The 24,801-nt window shown below is 26.1% G+C and overlaps 1 protein-coding gene across 2 annotated transcripts; it reads right to left on the bottom strand.

Annotated features, from left to right (window-relative positions):
* Window positions 1-2,439: 2,439 nt before the first annotated feature.
* Window positions 2,440-23,395, bottom strand: LOC113560698. Of its 2 annotated transcripts, XM_026966731.1 has the most exons (6): window positions 22,910-23,393; window positions 9,810-9,971; window positions 9,285-9,455; window positions 6,364-6,582; window positions 6,044-6,219; window positions 2,440-4,197 (listed from the first exon to the last, which is right to left on the bottom strand). In XM_026966731.1, exons 1-6 carry the CDS (start codon window positions 23,010-23,012, stop codon window positions 3,982-3,984), a joined length of 1,047 nt encoding a protein of 348 aa, XP_026822532.1. In that variant the 5' UTR covers window positions 23,013-23,393; the 3' UTR covers window positions 2,440-3,981. The 2 variants fall into 2 exon arrangements, with proteins under 2 accessions (XP_026822532.1, XP_026822533.1); XM_026966732.1 differs by lacking the exon at window positions 9,285-9,455 and having other exon boundaries at window positions 22,910-23,395.
* Between the last annotated feature and the right edge of the window lie 1,406 nt (window positions 23,396-24,801).

Here is a 24,801-nt window from a genome sequence, read left to right as displayed (position 1 = left end):
ATTATAGGTATATTCGTTTTATATAATATTATAATATCATAATGTTCTACACTGCTACGTTTCCGAATCCAGCGCAAATGTTACGCATTACAAACCCTATAAATATATTTATATATATTAAATCATTTCCGAGAACAAAAAAATAATAAAAATAAATGATTGAGTAGAGAGGAAGATGAATAGTAAATTTTAAATTCGATGATATGATGTAGAAGAATAAAATAATCATTTACACACTATTAGTTTGGTTTGAATTGCCTACACACGTCTGGATGAGTCACGAAAACCAAAAACAAAACGAGAATATTGTCAGGTGCACTGCAATAATATAGTTAATATCAATAATAAAATAACGCTATTAGTGAAAGTTTAAAATTTATTGAGTAAGTCAATGCCATATCTGAAGTTTAAATTAAAAAGTTTTTAATACAACTATTGATACAAAAGGTTTGCTCCATTCCATTGCTATTCATCAACTAATAATTGAATTTTTCTGTTCATAGTAATGTTAGTAATATCAGTAATATTAATTTTCATTTAATTTTAAAGTTAAAAATAAATATAAAAACATACAGACCCAAATCCTCGCAAATACACCACTGGGGTACACGTAAAAGAATTTCGATTCGAATAGACAGAGATTTTCTACGATCATTTAAACTTTTATATATCTCTCGCTAACGGGTACCAATATATATTTTAATGTCACTATAATACCTATCAACGTTAGGTAAAATGTTCGACAAATTAAAATACACGTTAAAATCCGAACCATATTACTTCATCACAATATAGTAACTAATTTTTAGTTCAGTTATTGATTTAAATACTCAACAATTCATCAAGTCTAAAAGATCACTGATTTAATCACTTAAACGTAAAAGAGATTATCCCAGCAAAAATGTATTTGTTTTTTAACGTAAAAAAATAAACAAGTATTTGTGCTGTAACTTTTCCTTGATATTGCTTAAGCATTTGACAGAGTTTGACTAAAGAGTTTACTTCATAAATTAAAAAAAATTATTCCACGTAATTGGTTTTTAAATTTTTTGTTGATAATAGAAGATTTCAATTGGTTAAATAACTTAAACACTTTAACTTTAATAATACATAATTGGTGCAGAGGTTCCTAAAGGTAGCGATTTAGCACCTGATAAAAAAAAAATAACAAATTACTATACTTTAAATTGCTACACTGAGAAACAACATAAATGTTATTTATGATATACTAAATTATGTACTTAAATATTCATTTAAACGTGTGTAGAATATCGTTTCGGTTTTATCACTTTTAAATTTAACATTTTAGGAATATATATGTGTAATACATTTTTCACATGAAAGATAATATATAAAATAAAATCGTTATGACTATAAAAATGAAACTATAATAATATAGATCAACTTTCTAAATATATTATTATTATGCGAGTATTGTACACAACATTTATGTAGGTATTCGATTTATGTAGTAGGTAACAGATATTATATTATATCTATTTGTTTATCCTTATATTATAAAATAGTAACTCGAGATCTATATATCAATATAATACATCCATAATAATAATGAATTTGATATAACACAGAATAAAGAAACTTGGTTGTTTTCATTAGTCTACAAACAATCATGTCTTCTAAATGTCTATAAGTACCTTACTGTTTTTGTATTACAAAGGATTATGTTTTTTTTATCGGAATCCCTATTATTATTCTTAAATACATGTTAATAATTCAAAATATATTTTATATAATATATAGGTAGGTAGTAGTACACAATTATTACACATTTATAATATTAATAATTAATATACGATTGTATTATAGTATTATACTAATAAGTAATAATCAACACATAAATAAATCACACGTCTTTATGTATTATAATATAATTATAATATTGTAATAAAATATTGAACATTAAAACAAAAAAAAAAAAATCGATCGAAAACTTAAACCTAAATACACTTTATTAACCATATTCAACTGTAATATGATAAATATTGTATTTAAGTATCTCTTAAGTATCTAATTAACACATTTGATATATTATTGTTTTAAGTATTATACGAGTATATTAAACTCATATTATACAACTGTAGCCTTCGAAATTAAATTTCAAATTTTATTTTATTATTATTATTTTTTTTTTTTTGTCTTTAATTAGATAATTTTCTATGGTGCTAGCTCTGTAGTCTGTACAATATGGATACGCATACAATATTCAGCCATTCAGTTTATTATATGATAAATATATTTAATTTTAATGAGTTATTGTCTTAATCAATCATGTATGCATCAACCGTATAACAACGCGATGTCCATAATAATAATATATGACTTAACCATAAATATCATACAAAATGGTATTGTATGATATATTATGTAAATTGAATCAATATCAATTTGTATTTTAACAGCTCAACGGTAATATACATTATATTATATTGTACCCATATATGTATCATTATTAAAATAGTATATAATCTTTAAATGTATATTTGAACTGAGATTATCATAATTGAATTAAAAAATAAAAATAATTTATTTTTATTTTTTCCAAAACTTTAATCCGAAATTGCAGTTTCATCGAATGAATAAATTATTACAAGTAAATCGTTATGTATTATATAATATATAATCATAATGCCTGTGATAGTTTTTTAATAATCGTTTTACTTTGGCTGTTTTTTAATATTTGTAAAACGAAATCCTATAATATGTATTAGTTATAGTAGGTATATTAGTTATTCGTGCGCACACGTTTTCACACTCACTAAATTATTTCATATTAACTATAAATTATGTCTATTATTTTTCTTACTCACTATATAGGTAGTATAACATAATAACAATAATAATACATTCATAGATTAATAATAATGAATAGGCTCAACGTCAACACCGACACGCACACGTTACAAATTTTGTATATATATATTATAATATACATAGGTAACAATAATCATAATTATATTAACATTATTAACAATATCAGATACGTGTAGTATCTATATAGTTAATATAATCCATACCCATACGTTCAAACATATTGTTTATTTGTATAAAACACTTATCTAGAAATTATATAAAAATATTGTTCCTCATGTAAGGAATATCGCGGAAATATGAGTTTTGAAAAATTGTATTTAACTACCCGGTACGGCTTTCATGGTTGATCGTCACGAGTGATTTAAAATGGACAATACACCTATATATCTCATTATTCACTACATTAGGTGACTGTGTTTTGCAGATAGCGTCACGTATTTTAGCCTACGTATACGTCTACAACGTATACAGAGTGTATTTCGGAACATAAGACATATTATTTAAACGCAATTCAATTAAAATTATCGACTCCTTCAGATACACACTATATATATAGTGTTGCTATCGAAGGGCGTATGACAAAAAACGATAAAAATATGCCCACGTGAAATCGATAGGTATATGTATATAAAATTTAAATACAACCACCCTTACACCACTTCTTTTTACCACCGATCGCATACATCGTGACGAAATAAACATTTTGTAATAATTAAACGTGGATTTAAAATGCAAACATGCGTATTATTGAGGTATAATTAATACGTTGTAATAATGTAATATTAAAAGTGCACAACGACCGTAACTAATAAAAATAATCAAGGAAGTTGTTTTCAGGGGTGGTATACTCAAATAGGATCTTTCTATTATTTGCATCTATATCGGCTATAAAAAAATCTCAGGCAGTGCGAATATCCTCTTATAAACCAGTCCCATCCTGCATCCACTAGTCTTTAAGGCCGCCTTACGGTCTATCCACGAGCAAAGCATATTATATTTCATTAAATTATTATAATAGATAATTTATATCACTTAACCATTGTACGTGGATTTAAATCATTGAATTAAACACTATATATAATACGATAATAATTATATTATCGTTTCATAAACATTTCTTATCATACTCGCACGTGCTACCTATACGTTTCATCGTGTGCCCTGTGCAATAATTCCTTCCGGACGTTGTAGCGGTTGTTCCGATAGCTCAACTGTGACCATGGGTTCCGTGCAATTTCCGCTGCCGCCGCTAATCGCCGCGGCCGAATGATGGACCAGCGCTCTATGTTCGATGCGGCTCACCGACGATGCTTTCGACTTATCTTTAGAGTTCAACGTGGTTTGACTGTTTCTGGAGCATTCATCCTGTAAAACACGACCAAATTATATAAATAATATATAATTAATATCATATATATAAATTACATATACATACATGTCAATCAGTAACAATAGCTATTATTAATTATTAAATTGCACAGTTGGATATGCTGTATAAACTCGAGACGTTGCTAATTAGTAAATTTGTTTGGAATATAAATAGGTGATAATTATATTAATAAAAATTTGTTTCTTAATGTTTACAAATTTAAAATTTTAAAATATTTATAACATATTACTTAAACTGATTTAAATTTTTATTAATATTTTAAATAATCAATAATGAATATTTATTTAATTAATTAACTAAAATTTTAATCCTGACGTGTTTTAAGATACTTCACATTTTGGAATCTTTTTTATGTAAAAATTAACTTTATAAAAATTATACAATTCTTTAATTTTTACAAAAAATATACATTGTTTTATTTTCTTTGTGGTGAATTATAGTTATCAATTTAAATTATATAAACAAAAAATCATATTTAATTGTTTTTCTTAACTTTTTTTATGTGTACATAGGTATTTTACCTACTGCATAAATTATACTTTTATGACAAACATTTAATTGAATAATCTAACCTTTTAAGAGCAAATATTGAAGTTGTACTTTTTTTTAGCACAAATCTTAAAAATGTACAATCTCCTCCCCAAAAAAATTCTTCCATATGAATCATTATTCATCACAATGTAAAATATTAATACCCAGTAAGATTTTAACCACATACATCACACACCACAACCATATACATAGGTACCACATTTAACCTTTGACAATTTAACTATATCCATTATTTTAAATTTGAACTTATTGAAATTCAAGTTCATGCAGTTCGGTTCAACGTATTATAATTACCCGCTGTTTTGGAATTAGCATTTATTGTCTGAGAATTACTTTAATATATTGATTGTGTTATAATTTATAATATAAAATTCGTCGAAGTAATAAAAGATTAAAAAACTTTAATAATTATATTAATTGATTGTACTCTGTAGTTAAATTTACAAGCAGTTTTTATCTTCAATTAGCCAAACCTCATTTTGAGGTTCAATAAAATATGCAAATTCAATGATCTTTATATAAATCTTGAAGTTTAAGACTTTGAGAATAATCAAACTTAGGCTGATTAAGTATTTAAATCAAGACTATATTATAGTTATTAAATTATTGTTTACATAAAAGTTTTAATGTTCCATTATGGTAATATTTAAAATTTAATTTTATATTTTATACATTTAAGTACCCAACATAAAGGTCAAAAAACAATGAAAATACAATATTTTTACATTTAGATACAACTTTTTTTTACTGAGAACTTTAACTTCGGATATATTCTAGATAATTTTTACTTAAATGCAGAATTATAATAAAATAAATATCAAGTACTTAAAAGACTAAACAGCACCTAAACATAAAACAAAAATCCCTACTATTGAATTAACATTTAGTCCACAATCCACACGAAACATACACAATATAAATTCGTTCAACATCATAATTTAGGGGATTTTTATATTAGATAGGCACTCTCTAACTATGAGTATACACATGAAGTGTGGCGTTATCCCGATACAATGAAAATCTGCTTTACAATGTATAAATAAAACGAATCGTGGTCAGAATGAATAGTATAATTTATTACGTTTTGAATTTGTTACGAAGAATAAGACGTTAATAAGATGAATCGGAATTGTATAGAATATGTAGAAGAATACGACGAAGACAGCTGGAGTTTAAGCAATAATAATAATAATAATACCATGAATTTCATTTCGAATCGGACTTTTTAAGATATATGGGTGTATAATATGTATGTTTTTTTTTATTTACTTTCGAACTATTTTGTATTAGTTGTTCGGTCGAACAATGACTAGGTGGAGTGCCTTTTGCTTCCCTGTTCTTTGTCGAATGCCTTCTCTGCTGGTCCCTTTGATACCATTTCAAGTTGTATGTTTTCACTGAAGATGTGCTGTGCACAGCTGGATCACTACCGGTACGACCATAACCTATATTTATCAAAAGAAAAATGGACAATTTGTCATCAAACCACGGGCCTCGGAGTGAACGATCGTTCTGTGCCAGATGCGTGCGATATATAATAATATATAGTGCATATAATTATGCGCTGCCTGTATATTATGTTTTAATACCCAATTTTTTTGCCCTTTTTGCCCTGCTCGGTGAGGCCGTCGTTGACTCCGACGTGGATGGTCGGCAAGAGATCAATATGAAAGCAGCTGCTCTGGCAGCTCCTACCCTGCTCGTATCGTCGTCTTTGGCTTCCGATTGACCGGCACTACTCTCGTCTTCTTGTTGTCCGTTGGCTGTCGCAGAATCTGAGGTGCCGTAATGTTTGCTCGAAGATGCTTCTGTAAACACGCAACCAAATAAAAATGTTATGGAAAAAAATGTTTATATAACCTTCCAATAAACAAATCACATACATTATGACTATATATTATATTTATTGTACATGGTTAGTATAGATTATTATAGTTATGAAATGTTGGGCTCTAAATAAGACATAAAACATAAATCAACATCATGTTTTTCATATTTTTTCTATTGCGGAATTGAAAGTAATCGTGTGAAGTGTAGGGTTTTGCTATAAAAAATGTTTACGTGCTGATTGAACACAACTGCAGATGAAAACTGTCACAGCTTCACAAGTCCTTGCTATTATATGAATAATAAGTAGATACTAAGTTGATGTATACCCAAGCTCATATTTAGGGAGGGGACGGGTAGGCATATGCCCGGGGGCGGCACAGGGGCGATAAAATATTTTAGCAAAATTAATTTTAAAAATGTAATGGAAAAAAAATCGTATTTTATTAAATAATTGGAAAAAATTATATTATAAAAAAAAAAAATTGTATGTTTTATTATGTTATAATTTGTTAATTAAAAAAGATTTAAATTTTTTTACTATTAAACGATTTTCATTTATTAATTGATAAGTTAGATTTTAACATTAAAGAATCCTGATCATGGATGAAATAATTAGTGTAATATTAATATTATACTAATATTATTAATTGGGGGGGGATAAATTTTATGCTCAGGGGCGCCAAATTTTTAAATACGGTCTACATAATACCTTATATGATTAACTTCAGGAAAATATAGCAACTAAATTATTCAAAGTAATAGTAGTAATAATATAGGCCTAATATATATTAATTATACTACGACCAAACTCTCAATCGTATTAAAAATCTAGATAATTATTAAATTTCATATTTTTCGAGTATCTTTAACAATTTACAATTATATGTTGTAAGTTTTTGACATAGTATGCTTTTCGTTTACTGTGTCAAAAACTTTATGAAACGCAAGATTAACTAAAGAATTTTAAGATTTACTCGTTTTATAATTATTATAAAATAACAACTGGATTATTTAACGATTATTGCAAAAAAAAATATATTAAATATTTATATATATTTATATTTTCATTGATGTTTCAATTGTGATTACTCGTGAATATTTAACTCTAGAAAATAAAAATATAAAATAAAGGGACAGTAAAGCACAGAATAATATTTCCACTTTTATTTATTTAAAATAAAAATGTTTTTGACATCTGACTCGTAAGTTTGGAAAATTCTAAGTGACTGTTCTTATAGCTATCAAGTTCAGTAAAGCACGTGGGACTACTTTGAAAATGAGAATCAAGTTTTTTAGTAACTAACTTGTGGTATAATAATGAGTATTCTCTATTGATTAATCGCTTTAATATAGGTAGGTATATTTACTACTACAAATTATTGTGTTTGTCTAACAAATGGTAATTAATCATACAAACATCAAACATATAAATAATAAGTGCATGATGCGTATAAATGACATTTTTTAAAAATGGTATCAAAATATAATATGATATGTCGTAAAAAGTAATTTATATTTCATAAAATTATTTAACCAAGAAAAAAATAGATGGTTGATGATACCTATTTATAATTAAAACATTTAAAACTAATTATATATTTTTAATTCATGTAAATCATATAATGAACGCTTTAATACTACATACTTGTATATATATATATTATTAAAATGTAATTATATATTTATTTATTTTCTGTGAAATTCGCTATTCAAGTTTCGACATACAGTTCGATGTGCGTGAATAAATGGTGAGTAGAGGTACCTTACCACGAGCTGGTATAGACATATTATATACATTTGACAACAATACAACAACGCAACGGCTGACGGCGTGATGAATGGAAACTCATAGAAACGAAATAATAATCTATGGGGAAAAAAACGCTGTTTACCTATTTTACTCGCGAAACGAATAAATCAGGTCTACTAAATGGTGGCGCGGAGATGGGAAAAAATAAATAACAACAGAGAGAAAAGAGCTGATCGTACATCACTGTCTCCACCCCCACCCGCATTCGTCGCGGCGACCCCGACCACCATTGTATACCACCTATACCGTTCACAATTATTCGCTTGACACTGTAGCGACGTGTGACGGTGGCGATATAGAGTGGTCATATGTAGGTTGTAGGTAGAGCACAATATATACACGTAAATATATATACGTGTGCGTGTACCATTATAAATAGCGGCGATTGGTGGTCATTGACTGATGATGATCGTTGCCGCACTACGTGAGAGGGTTGTAAAGACGCGTCGAAATGGCACAGCTCATGAATTAATTCACGCAGGTAGACGCGCGTATAATACGCGAATCCGTATAAACATAATATATTATATAACCCGTATATACCTATAATACGGAGTGAGAGGAATGTAAGTACGCGGTGACTGTTGTAGTGGAAAGGGATGAGACGTCACGGCCCACCCTGTATATAATATACTGTATCCGTACCTACGTATAACGCGAGGTGAATGGGAAAACCAGGTGGTCTCTTTCCGACCGAGTGCTCTCCTCCCTTAAAGTCTTACCCTACGGTCGAGGGAGGAACACCATACTACCATCATCGACCAACCCCCTCGTCTACATCCTCGTCGACCGACGCGCGCGCGCGCACACACACAAACATAGACACACACAGACACACGTCATGCCAAAAATCGATAGAAGGCGACCTACTAGTTTGACGTGAACACAGCAGCTTGTTCGGATATAAGTTGGTGGTCGGGAAATGCCGGGGTCTGGAGGCCGTGGACAGGCGCAGCCCGAAACAGATGAGCGCCGAGAACACTAGCAGGCCGACCACGACGCCGAGCAGCGACGAACCACCAGTTTTGCCGTCCGAATCGTCTGCAGGATGACAACAACAAACACAAACCATATAATAATAAATTATATTATACACTCGCATACAAAAATATATTATACGGTTATAATATTAATAATACGCCTGAAAATACTATGTTGTAATTCACCAACTCAATAGACTTATGTCATGCACTACATTAAGATGTGTGCTCGCACGTGGTACTTATATGCAATTATAATATATATATACCAGCGTGTCAACATAAATCATGTTCAGTATTCGACTAACATATTATTATAAGATATATCATATTATGACCATATGGAATAAATTTGAATATATATTATTATATATATAAATAATGAATAAAACAATTATGTCAATCGTAAACGTACCTTGGGCGCAAAAACTGCTCCTGGCATTGGTAGGCCTGGAAACGGTGACGATGTGGTAGCCCTGTTTGCACCTGCATATTGCGTTGTGGTCCACCTGTGCGCACACCGCGTGCTTGTCGTGCAACTGACACGTGTCGTCTTGGAAACACTGTTCTCCCAACCCTGCAATAACGCAATCACGGAACTAAATCAAAGTTGAAAATATCTTTTCCGGTATTATACATATATACTATATAGAGATGGTGATGAAAGTCAATTTTCCATAACTTTTATTTATAATATAGAACTGCTTAGAAAATATTGTATACATAGATACATATTATAATTGTCTATTATATTCAAATTTTATGCCCGAAACACGGTGTTATAAATTATAATATTATTGTTGATCTAACAGCTTATTTATCTGCACGTGAATAAATTAACCGCTAAACGCGTACAGTTAACCTAACTTAATTAACATTAACATGAATTTACACGACAGAAAGAAATGTATACAATACAATAATGTGAGATGACTAGTGAACAGTAAAACATTGTAAGATTTAATAATTTGTACCACAATTTAAAATAGAGTGTTCTTTGTACGATATAACTACGTTAGAAAGAATTAATGTTTAATAACTAGTAAGGTCCTAAAATAATGTTAGTTAATTTTAAATTCTCAAACTTTAAAATTACGACTAAAACAACAAGTAAGATAATTATTGTTTTAATATTTTACCTAGGTATATCATCTTAAATTTTACTTTTTTATAAATATAATTTTAAATTAAAGAATTTTAATAAATTAAATTATTTTTAATTATATTTATTTTTATATTCGCTATAGTTCCAAACCCAAAACGAGTAATAAGTATTATTTAATATAGTTATAAAATGAATAAATAATAATTTTATAATAAAAGTCAAATTTAAAAAATATTGATTTTCTTTAAATGACTAATTTATTTTGAAACTTGCTAAATATATGTGGATGGATTTCGTATCAACAAAATAATTGTTTTATTTTCTTTTAAAGATATTCACGTTATGAAAAAATATGTTAGAAAATATTCTTTACAAATATAAAAGAGATTTAATAGAAATTAATCAACAAAGATTAAATTATTTATTTATCTATCTATATAATATATACTACATTTATATTTATATATGTAAATTAAATTAATTTGAAAACGAATGGATCGATCGGGCTCATTATTTTTCATGTTCGTAATATTCTAAATAAGGTTTTTATAGAAAGAAAATAACAAGAAATGTCTGTAAAATTGAAAAATTCGGGAACAACTGGGAAAGTGTTTTTTCGCTAGGATATTTGTTTGAACTCGCGAACCATACGTGGTCATGTTGAAATTTATCATACACGTAAATTACTGATGACAACAATGCTTTGAATCACTATTACAACAAAATTTACTTGGTCAGCTAGGTTTTTAATTAAGTAATCATAGTATGTATGCTAAATAAACAAAACAGAAATTATATTTTTTCATTTAAAATTATTCCTTTTAAAGTATTGATGCCTTTTAGTTTATTTTCTTATTTATATGTATATTATTTATCAAACAAATATTATATGTATTTACTTTAATTTGGCTTACAAACAATAAAAACGTGTTGAAATTTACACACCACAATGTACATGAACCATTATTTAGTTTTACCTAATTTATTTATTCGTTATATCGTTTTAATTGTATACCCAAAAATAATTACAACAAAACACCATGTACTAACTAATATTTTTATATATTTAAACTGTTTTATATATATAAACTCTGAGCGAAGAAATAAATGTATTGATTTTACAGTATTAACTTTCAAAACTGAGGTTAACAAATCTTCAGTTTGGATTACATTGTTTTTAATTAAATACGGTTAAAAAAACAAAATATAAAAGCTTTGAACTTCAGTTAGATTGTAGTTCATGTTTAATTTTAAGCAATTTCACAAAATTTGAGATTTACGAAATAGTATTTATGAATTCAAAATATTTTAGTAAAAAATTATAACACGGGCCACGTAAAATATGTAACCTCAATAATTATTTATGTAATTACATATCACAACTAATTAGCATAAAATGTAAATCATGAATTTATGAATTTATTACACATTACAGATCTAATCGAATACCATTTCTAATATGAAGTATTATAAATATATGAAAATATAAATAAATATTAGATTATAATATTAATTATTAGTTGTAAGTTGTAAATTTGTGATGGTTGAATAATATTATGGACATTATCGAACACGAACGCGTATCAAAATTGCCTATTCAATACGCCGTGATAAAACATAACTTATTAAAATTTAAAAGTCATTACAACCATTTAAAATATTGTTAAAAGTAGATAGTAATTAAAAATATATAATTTATTTCAAAAATACATCATGATAGAATATGTTTTCTGTATAAAAATACAAAATACATGAGGTTACAATAATCGTATAACATACGAGTTTAATCTTATAATATTCAATAATCGTACGATTTGTATTATATTACATTTCTGTATTTGGACGGATAATAATATCGTATGTAGAAGAAAATATGAATATATTCTATATGACTATGTTTAGGGTGCTACGCGTGCTTATTGAAACGACGCAAGTCAATATATATACATATATGTAAACGAACTCCCGTGACGTATACAGATTAAACAGTTGGTGCCCGTTAGCTTTTGCACATTGATTTCCTATATATTTTATTTTGATATCCCCTTACTCGACATATACTTACACTAATATTAAACATAAACGTCTTCAAACTCAGGTCACATTCATTCCTCACAAATACTACTCAGTTAAGTTGAATATTCGATTTTTATAATAAAAATATAATTATATGGGATGAAGTGGTCCATTGTTTTTAATATTTTTTCAACCTTACTGTGATTGATAGCGCAATAACTTATTATTGTCAATACTTCACAATAAATACATAATTTTTTTTATTAAACTATTTAATCGTCACTAAACAGTAATTTTCTCGATACATTTATTATATTTCTTAAAATATTTTATATTTATTCTATTAGTTAATTATATTTTTAAGTTATAACTAATAAGCTATTGTAATAAATTACATTTGAGTTAAATAAAGTAGCATAGGGATAACCTTCTTAAAATGTTGATATGCTTCTAAGCTTCTTAGCTCATATAATCTTAAAATAGTACTATTAACTATATTAAATTTTACTAATTAGTGGTTAAGACTAAATTTATTCATATTGAAATCTTCAGAAATATAAACTACATTGGGTTATTTAATTAAAAATACATATTGTTATTTAAAAAAGTAAGAAGTGTATGAATTAATTATATGTATAATAATTAATAGTTATAAATTTGAATATTATTTTTTTTTCAAAATGTATGTAATTTAATGATTTATTCAAATTAAGTATGTAATAAAAAATGTTGTTCAACTGATGTAATATATCTATAATACTCTGCTCTCAGTCTTATACTTAAATGTTGTGTGTACATAAACTCTAGCGGAAAACTTCGCCTATTTTCTCATATAGTCACGTAAATATGTAAACATATAGTTCAAAAGAGTTTTTAACAAAAATAGCGGGGTAATAAAATTATAGTAATTACGTATTATCATTTGAATAGTGGAAAATCGTTTACAAGCATAATAACAATAATGATGATAATAATGATTATAACACTGTTAAAGTTTTCCATAGGTATACATAACAATGGGGTATGGAGTATGGACTATAATATCAACATGTACGTATAATTATGTGCGTGACGCGACATGCAATTTAACGTACATTTTATCGATCATTAAGTATTTTATATTATTGTACACGAGAAACTAATGTTAACATAACATTACTTGTATGTTTCTGATGAAAAACTGAAATAAGGTATAAATGTATAAATTATATTTGTGTAAAGCTATTAATATAATATTTAATAATGTAGTAATATTTTATGAATTGTTATCTACCCAGATTACTACATTACTATTATTATTAGTTTAATTCATAATTTATATATAAGTACATAATTATAATAAATTTAAATTGAAAACTGAATACTTAATTAAAAATAATAACTATACAACTACTTTCTAAGTTAAAGATGTTTGACGCACAAAATACTCTATGAATACACAAATTTCTAGCGAATTAAATAAAACATTATTAATATATAAATACTGATAACAGTATTATAACTTATAAGAGTATAATTTTTTAATTCTTTTTTATGAATCATATTATACATTTTTATTTTTTATTTACTTATATTTCAAATAAAATTATCACAGAAAATGTTAAAAATAAACCAAATTTTAATCCAATTAAAATATGTCGTGGTATGTACCCGGTACTACATATTTAAATCAATATATCAATCAAAATATATTAAATTATGCTAGAACTAAATCAACACTAGTATAATCAATATATTTAATACATACGTATTTAAAAAAAAATAAAAAAATGAAATTAAAAGTATACCTAATAACATAACTAACTAGTAATGCAACCAGTTAACAACTTTTTTTTTACTCATTTAAGTTAAGTTCAAATGTATTAAAAATAAAATCCAAAAGTTAATACAACATTTTTAAATTTTTTATTGAAATAAATAAAAGTTAATTATTTTTTTTTTTTTATTCAACATATTTTTTTTTTTTTGAAAATTTCTAAAATATGGTATTGTACATATACAGTATTTCTATATATGTAATACTTAATTGAATTTCGTTGTCATTGAAAAAAAAAACAATTCTCGCCTAACTTCTGAGAATGAAATGTAATTGATTGATATCGTGTTAAATTGTTAATTAAAAAATAATTAAGTCAAATGAATAGGTTAATCATTTAAAACCTAAAAATAACTAGGTATGCTAAAAAAATTAAATTAATTAATTTTTTAACTTAACTTTTAAAATTTAAATCAATAATAACTATTTTCACTAAATAATATACTAAACAAATTAAATTAAAATTATATTATTATTATTTGTATGTTTTTCTCGTATTAATAAAAATCCGTCGATATAATAATAATCTCAAAACATATTTCAAATCAATTATTATTTTCAATAATTGTTTAATACAAACGTATCTATACTCAGACTCCAGGCACTGTAGATAAGTAAATTTCATTATATTTACTCTAATAGAATAAATTATTAATAATCACATTAATCATCATCATCTTATATTCAATAATCATTAATTACCAACCAATACAACGAATACGACACATATTGCTACTAATATCTACTCATGTTTAACTAAATAATGTATTTATTTTTTTACTGATTAGATTAAAAATGTTGGTAACAATTTTGATTCAATAGCTATTTAATATTTATTTTATGAAAAATGTTTTTAATTTTTTTTTTTTTTTTTTTTAATTTAAGATTTTAATATGGTTCTGTCGTTTTGTAGGAATAAGTAAATTCGGTTTATTATTCTAAATTTTTGATCATATTATATAATAAAATCTTCACATAAAATTATAATATATACTATTCATATCTAATACCAATAATACAACTAAACCTACAGACAAGTTTCAAATTTTATTCATATCCTTTATTCCTTTATAACTTTTTAGTTTGTACTAAAAAGTTTATTGCATTACTTGCATTTAAGTTAAAAAATACTCCATCCAATGTCATACACAATCAACAGTCATAGTATGTTGTGATTTACTAAGAGTAGACTGTCTATCTATCTTTTATATTATATTATTACGTAAAAGAAGGATAGTATATACGTCTGTGTGTGTGTGTATATATATATATATATATATATATACACGATGTTAACATTATCGTGATATACCTCTTCATTCTTCATAATATAAAGTTTTATCTCGTTTAAAAAGTTTACTTACCATGTTCAATCAAAGAAATATGTTCGCGAAAATTACAAGTATACAACTGATTAAGTGCCTCGATAATAATTAGTCTTAATACCAAACCTATTATTTCTCACACAACAACTAACATCATATCAAACATTACTTTTTAGTATAACAATAAAATGTGGTTAGTTGTATCTTATCAAAAGAGACTAACCCTTTCAGATTATATTATAGGCCTATTATAAAATAACTAAACTGTAAAAGTTAATGATTGGAATATTTAAAATACTTATGATTACGAGTAAATGTCTACATTTTCATTTAATATAATAAATCTAGTTACATTAGACAGTCCTATTCAAATTTTTCATTTACGCGATTTCACAAGTGTAAACCCAAAAAAGCCATTAAAATTATTTTCACCACTATAAAACATAATTATTATGAAAAAATGATATATGAAATGTTGATATCGCGTCACATATTTACTTCTAAATAAATATTTGAGTCTTGGGCTAAAAGCTGGAAAATTAAAATTAATGATGAGATGAAATTCTCTCTAAATAGAAAGATAAATACCCTCTAGTCAAATTTGTTTGTCATTAAATTTAGAAATAACTTTTATCTTTGTATATATTTCTAATATACATAATATGTACCTATCTATCCATATGTATATGAAAATGGAAATATTTGTCACTCATCTAATTATCTTGATTTTTTTTAAATGATAGAGGGTACATCACGGAACATATTTTGAAACTATTTCTGATTATATAAGTTAATGAAAAATTAAGTTATTAATTTTTTATATAATCGGAAATACGCACATAATTTATTTTTCATCCATGTTACCAATTATAAGTTATTTTTAGAAATTAGTATTTTAGCGAATATTTAATATAGTAAAATAGTAAACAATATTTTCGTTGTTTTTGGTTCTCACTATTAAAATTAAAAAAATAGGAAAATAATTTAAAAAAAAAAAAATGTTATTAAATGATAAAAAAAAACGCTGGGCGAGACAGCTATGTTAAGTTAATATGACGGAAATATAATCTATATACCAAATCAGAAAACCAAAAATATTTTTTATCCACACGCATTACGTATTTAGCCTATTAATTTAACCTAACATTTAGTTAGCAATAGACAACCAAATTAAACACAGATATATTTTGTACGGGAAACGAAATGCACGGGGATAACTAAATATATATATATATATATATATATATATATATACATAAATTGCGTTGTCATCCATGAATTTTTGCAATGTTATTTATTGTTTGAATATTAACGGTCGATTTCAAGATATTTATTTCATAGGCATCATTAGATCATAACAATTATAATTATATTTATGGCCTAAAATAGCTAAGTTATATTACAGAAATATATTAACAGTGGTTTACTGATTATAAATTAGGTATAATAATTAATTAGGAAATTATTTCAAAATGACTGTATATATTAACAACGTTTTTAAACAGTCAATGGGTTAAATAATAACCATTATCAGTATATAAGAAAATTCAAACATTGAAAAATTCATAATGACACAATGTAAGTTCTTCAACTCTTTGCAGTAAATTAATAATTTAGTCTTGTTTATCAACTACCTAGGTACTTACTATTTACATTATTTAATATGCCATTATAGCTTTTGTGACGAATAGTTTAAATCAAAAAAACAAAATGTAACACTGATATAGTGACGTAACATAAAACAAAGGAGAGATAAAATAATTTCACTGAATTACGGTAATTATAACTTATATTAGGGGGGTCCATCCCGCGGCCCTCGAAGTCTTTTTTTTGGCCCCACCAACAATTTAAAATTTTAATTTAAATCACAATAATATTATAACAAAATTGCAATATGATCGCCTAACATTTATACAACCCTATTACAGTTGATATCTCGGTACAACCTCCCGTTTTTCAAATGGAGTTATGTAATTTACAAGCTGACTGTTTCTACAATCAAAAAATAAATTGGCCTCCTCAAGAGTTTTGGAAACTGTGTTCGCAAGAAAAATTTTCAATATTACGGAATTTTTCTCTAAAAATTTTGTCATTATTTAGAAGTACAGATATTTGGGAATCGGCATTTTCTATAGTGAAATTAATAAAGTCTAAATTAAGAAACTGTATTCACAATTCATCTTTAGAATCGTGCATTAGATTAGCCACTACTGCAGGGTGTTTAATTGAAATTGTTAAATTGGCTATTGAAAAACAATGCCAATCATCACATAAATAATAATAATAATAAATAATTTGTGCATTATATAAAATAAAATATAAAAAGATAATAATATTTTTTTTTCTTCTGGCGGCCCCCGTTGTTTTTATGAAAGTGTAAATTGATCCACCAATTACAAAAGGTTGGACTACTCTGACTTATATTATGGTAAAATAAAATTTGATTAAAACACAAACACGTTATAAAATATTATGAGTTACCTCATAACAGTCATAACGATTAAAATAAGTTTCGGAGTTTAACATCATGGGTTTGTATTAATTTTATGAACTTATTAATACAAGTGTTACAATTACATATACGTACAATGATTAATCTTTTATCGGTTAGAAAAATATATCAATGTTTCATATGACAAAAAAAAATAACAAAATTCCAAGGTTCGTAAACCCATTTTTGGGCTGTACTAATAATATAGTACTATGCTCTTTTGGGTAACAAATTTCAACCAACTAAAACTAATTAAACAAATACAACAAGTTTCATTTTAAAATTATATTAAGTTTATAATTATTATTGTATAACTTTTCATGACGAATTAAATAAAGAAATTATAAATAAGTATTATAATTTTTCTAATTTTTATTGTATCTTTCGTAATTTATTACAACATAGATAAAATAAATTATACTTCCCTTTATAGTTTGGAAAAAAACTGTATATTAAGTCAGCAAACTTGGTAAATTGTAACTAAAATTTAGATCAAAACTAATATTACACCAGTTTTTAGAAATAAATAATAATAGATAATACAGGATTATTTTATACAAAATAATTTAATATTGACAATAAAGTATTTCAAATAAGTCAATAGAGAGAAATAATATATATTATTATATATAATGAAAAATAACATTTTCTTAAATATATCTTGATATTGTTAAAAATGTTAATTGAGAAAAACAGTAGCATAAATAGAAATGCAATATAATCGTAAATTATAATAATTAAAAATAAGTTAGTTGTCTATTACCATTGGTATAATCTTATATGTTAGTATAAACTAAAGATTTTAATAATTTCATTTTATATACTGGCTGTAAATCTGTAATAACTAAAAATCATACATTTATTTTGTTTTCGTATATTTCTATTCCACTAATTCAAGAATTTCCGTTAATAGTATAGACAGTTTTATTTTTTGATTTTACGGTTTAAAATATACAATAATAAGTTCACTTCAAATTTATAATTGTATTTTTACCGCATGAAGAATATACAAGTTATAATACTCAACTAATCCAAACGTAATTTTTGACAAGAATTTTCAAGCTAGGTTTTTACCAGTTACTTATATTTTAAAAGTTATTATAAAGTTCAATATTTTAAGAAACCAAAGTTTTTGTTTAAATTCTTTTGTTTACATTTGAAAAATTAGTATTGTTACTTTCATTTTCAAAATAAATTCGCAGGGTTATAGTAGATTTTATTTCCACGAATTTAGTTTTTAATTAAATTCAAAAAACTTTATTTTTAAAGTTTGATAAAATGATTTATAAAAAAAAGCGTTTTCAAATTAATTGTCCCATTCTTATGATAGCCCCTTAAAATACATAAAAAATGGGAATTTACTGTAAAAATTATTTGCTATTTACAAGTAATTATTGAAATAGCAAAACAATATAACTTAAATTGTTTCATTGAAAACTTTTTTGAAAAGATCAAATCACAAAAACGCTAAAATCGTACGAAAAACGCAATTTAAACTTTTCTTTATGAATTCTAATTTACTATTTTAAACATCAACCTATAACAAAGAATGTATAACAAGATAAGTATTTCAATTTATACTTTTGCGATTTATTCATTAAGAAATATATAAAATTAATTTAATTTTCTGTCATTTTCTATACAGGTACAATATATAATATTTTGCAGATAATGAGATAATTTATATAATAGGAATCTGTACTTATATTGCATGTTAAAAGTTATGTAAAAGAATGTAAGCTATATAAAATAAAATTTGAAAGCCAAATTGATTCTTTACGATTATAACAAAGCATAAACAGTTAACTTACTATGATAATAATTTTTTTTTTTACCCAAATAGCGAAAAATATAAAAATAACTTAATATTATATTGTATCGTATTAAACAAAATATTAATATTACATAATACAACCTTTTACCAATCTACTTTTTTTTTGTATTTGCATTAATGAAATAATCCATTCCGTGAAATTGTATACAGTATGTAAGTTGAAATAATATATCAACTTGACATAAAATAATGTTATGGCATAAACTGAAATACAACATGCAACAGGTGGTCAAAAATTGTCATGATTGCAATATTCAATAAATTACGTTTTGAAATATTAAACATCAATAAATATATGCATACAAGTAACAATTTTATAACATTTAAAACTAAAAAAAAATACTTTTATAATGTACTCATAAATTTTGTTGCATAAAAATTAATTAAGTTTTGCTATTTCAAAAAATATTTTTAATAACATTTTCAATAGGGATTAAAAATAATGTGCTTAAAAAATCATAAAAATATTATGATGTTCACTTTAAAAATCAAATTAATTTAATTTATACACCTACCATTTTTAAAATAAATTATTCTCGAGCGAATATTTTTTCAGTTGTATTAGATGATGAAATTAGAAAATTATAATGATCAGTTTTTGATGACGATAAAAACAAATGAATATTCTTTGAATTTTTTTATTAACTAAAAAATAATTTAACGTTACATAAAAAAACTACATAAAACTCGATTAAATTAAATAACTACAAAAAATATAAGTAATATAATAAATGTTTCACTATTTTTCCATGATATTTTCTAGTACTTAGATAAACTACAAACAAAAACTTAAAAAATTACTTATTCATAGTACTGCCTTGTGTCTAGATATGATTTCCAATCGATGAAAGAAAAACTAAAAAGCACACTTCACACTTTCTGTCAAAAAAAAAAAATAAGCGATAACTGGAGTAAAAAATAAAAATAAATAATTTTCTGATTGATTTAATTTATCAACTCAGAATAAAATAACGACATATTACAACATTAATTATAACCATTTTTTCACAATTCAAAGAGAAAAATAAACAAACAATGGATTAAAATATAAGTTTGTTATTTTTTAATTGTATAAAATTGATTCTTGAATTATTCAATTAATAAATTCTTTCTGAGCGTTTAATCAAGCCTATGAAGCAATATATAACTTATATATCAAATTAACCATAGTTATATAAATATTAGTAAGAAGTAAAATAAAAAATAATATAAAAAATAAATTTTGTAGATTATCTGATATTCTATATACTAATTTAACGTTTATGTTGGAAGGTTCCTACAATTAGTTAATTTTTTATAGGTTTGTATGGTGACTTATGACCCTAAATACGATATAATAACCTATCAAGAATAATTCGGTCATTGTACGAGTGGTAAGCTTAACTAAGGGAAATGTCATTTGTTTATGTCCATGTTCGTGGATTTTTTTCAACAAATTATATACAGTATTGTTACAAGAGTAGTGCATGACCATGATTTCGGTCCAAATTAGGGTATTCACAAAAATTTAACGGCAAACCCATTACCCAATATCATCGTATAATAAATTATTTTGAATTGCATACCTTACAGGAAAATGTAACATAATATTCAACTAACAATGTATTTTAGACATGCCAAATATATATTATAATTTATAATATACTAAAAATTCAAAAATCATAAATTCATATTTGGTTTTAACTATAACAATTAAAAAAACCAAATGCTCAGACTCACATACTAACTATACAATATTTTCAAACCGAAGATCTTTAATTTATCCATATCTAGATAAAATTGAAATAATAAAATAATAATAATTTGCTATGTATTTACCATCCTATATAATAATTTATTGCCACGATTAACTGACATAAATATACAGCTAGAACTGTGGGATGATATATATTAACTTAACGCGGTTATCGATAACTATTGATTTTACTAAAGCAAACATCCGGATATGGTTCCGTACGTAAACATAAGTACTTATATTACTTATATTATGATAAAAAGTTAAAGGGCTATAAATGAAAATGGTTAAGTTTTGCCAGATACTATTTAACAGCGGTCAAATCCTTTTTAAATAAATAAATAATTTGATAGGTATATCATAAAAGCACCGAGTTTGTGATATAAAAATAAAAAACAAATAGATATCTTGTTTATCATAATCTTAATAATATAATACAGAGTGATTAACAAGTCTTCATCCAATTCATTTTAAAAATGAAGATTATTCATATTCGTATTATGAATGAAAATATTTTTTATTATTTTTTTTTTTTTATTTTTAAATTAATTTTGTATTATACGCATCTTAAGTTTAGAAAAACAAAGTACAATGTGTGGTTTTGGTATGTATTAGGACTGCGATCTTTTTAATTTAATTCGCTTAGCTTTAGAGCTTATCATTAATTAAAATGTATGTAATAAATTTAAAATTTCACTATAATAAAAATAATACACATTTTTTAGATTAATAAAAACTAGATATTTTTTATGTTAATATTATAAAAATATGTGCATTTAGGCTATTATAACTGTAAGATAATTTTTTTCACAAGTATAACATCTTATATAAAAAAAAAAAACTATTGCGTATGGCGTATCATACATTCACACGAATAAATGATAAAAAGCACCCCATATGTCAAGACATAAACTCATATAGGTAGATCTGTAGTTACCGGAGGATAAGGTGGACCGATTAGAGCTTACATACTATAATATATACACCTACAGCGTGCGTCATTGACCCACAGACCTGGGAGATTAAAAGCTGTGGGGAGGGGATTGGGTAGATCGAGCGCTTTCGCTATGGCGATTGGGGTAGGTGGTGGTACGTTCGCGTGAGCCTGTGAAAAGGTATCGACGGACAATCTTTGCTGGGACAAATAAGACAAACGGGATGAGACACGAGTACACGACTGATGGAAGTGCTACCTGTTTGTGCAGTGTCGTTGTTTGCGGTGTTGACTCGTTGATCGGCCAGTGCGCACGCGCACAACAAACACATCCATCGGATCCGTCTGGCGGCCAACTGCATCTCATGTCGTCGGCTCGTCGTGGTGATTGCCACCGCTGCGACGTCCGCGTCGTCAACGGGATGTTATACTGGCACGGATAATTCGATGTGAATGTACAATATAAAGTTTAAATGTAAGTTATAATACAACGGAGATTATGATAGCCAATCAATGATCTTGTTATCAAAATGACCGAGGAACAACTCTCCAGCAGTCCTGGCCCGATGACCGATGAAAAGACGGATAGACGAATTATATATAATAATAATATAATGATTTGACAATAATCAAACAAAGCTGCTATAAACGATGGCGGCGGCGACGATGCAGCGATGAGATGTAGTTTGCAGACAGCGCCGGAGACGTGTCAGCAAAGAACTGCTGCCGCCGGTGGCGGCGGTGTGCCGTTGAAAAGCGCGCGCACGGCCGATTTGCTGGCCGAGTGGATGCGCTTTGGAATTTTGCACAGCCCGCCGACGCTAAACCCGCTGTCCCGTCACAACCACCGCGTGTACATCGTCCCGCTACAACATCGTTGGTGAGAAAACGCGAGCACGACCGCCGAAAATATAATAATTTAATAATAACCCGATAATGTTTTGCCAGTGTTTACGGTTGCACACACATAGGTTAGCTAACCTGTACAATATATTATAATATCAGTGTCGCAATTATTGGCGACAAAATTAAGAAATCTGATCATCTAATTGTAGGTGGGAGAGAGGGAACTATGTAGAATTCTTAAAATACGCCTCTATGCATAATACAGAATATGTTTAAATGTTTAATAGAGATCTTTAAGCTATTACATAATTATAGGTACTACCCGTAAGTAATTAAAAATAGCATTTTATATTTTTGCGCGATATGAAAATTGATGTCTCATAGAAGAAAGTCGAAATTTTATTTTTCAGCTATGTAAATTCTAATTTCAGGTAAATCCTACACCAATAAACATTTTATTTTAATTTATTTTTTATTTTTTATGATTTAATGAAAAATATTGACAGATTTTGCCATTTTATCAAATTAAAAATTATTAAAATGGAGTTTCATCCTTCTTTATTGGGATCATCAGATTACTTATCTTCCCACACACTTAAATATTAGTAGCTTTACAAGTTTTATAATAATATTCTATTGACTAATTATCAAAGCGTTTAATATTATCGTAAAAAAATTTCCTAAAAACATAATATTATCTATGTATACCTAGGTACTACACTATTATATCATGGATATCTATATAGATATTAAGTAATTAAATAAATATATTCTCTAAACTATAATTATAATATTAGAAAATAATTATTACATTATTCATACGATCTTTCTCCGCCAAATTTTTACTCCATTATACCAGTTTACCATTGAATATTATATAATATTATATATCATGGTATACTAAACAAACATTTTTTAATATTAACAAACCATAATTTTTATTTCTGTCTCCGAATTTAACACGACAATTCGTGATAAAACAAATATAATATATAACATAATAATACTGCAGTGCGTCTAAACTGCATCTACGATTTACCGCGACCAGCGCATTTTATTAACTATATTCAACTCTTATATATATACTTATGTATATAGAGTAACTACACATTATTTATTATACTATACGTCGTATAAGTAAAGAGAATATAACACTGATTGACTCTTAAAGTCTTAACTCATTTTAAAAACCTCTGTAAACTTTTATTAATAAACGGCCAGGTTTAAAATATCTTTCCTTTTCTGAATAAGTTAAAAACATATTCAGAAATAAATATTACTGATAATACAATACAGTATTATTGA

Source organism: Rhopalosiphum maidis, chromosome 4, assembly GCF_003676215.2.
Source record: "Rhopalosiphum maidis isolate BTI-1 chromosome 4, ASM367621v3, whole genome shotgun sequence".
NCBI classification, from domain to species: Eukaryota; Metazoa; Arthropoda; class Insecta; order Hemiptera; family Aphididae; genus Rhopalosiphum; species Rhopalosiphum maidis.
Note: the sequence above shows the minus strand (reverse complement) of the source record. Positions and strands in the feature narration are given on the sequence as shown.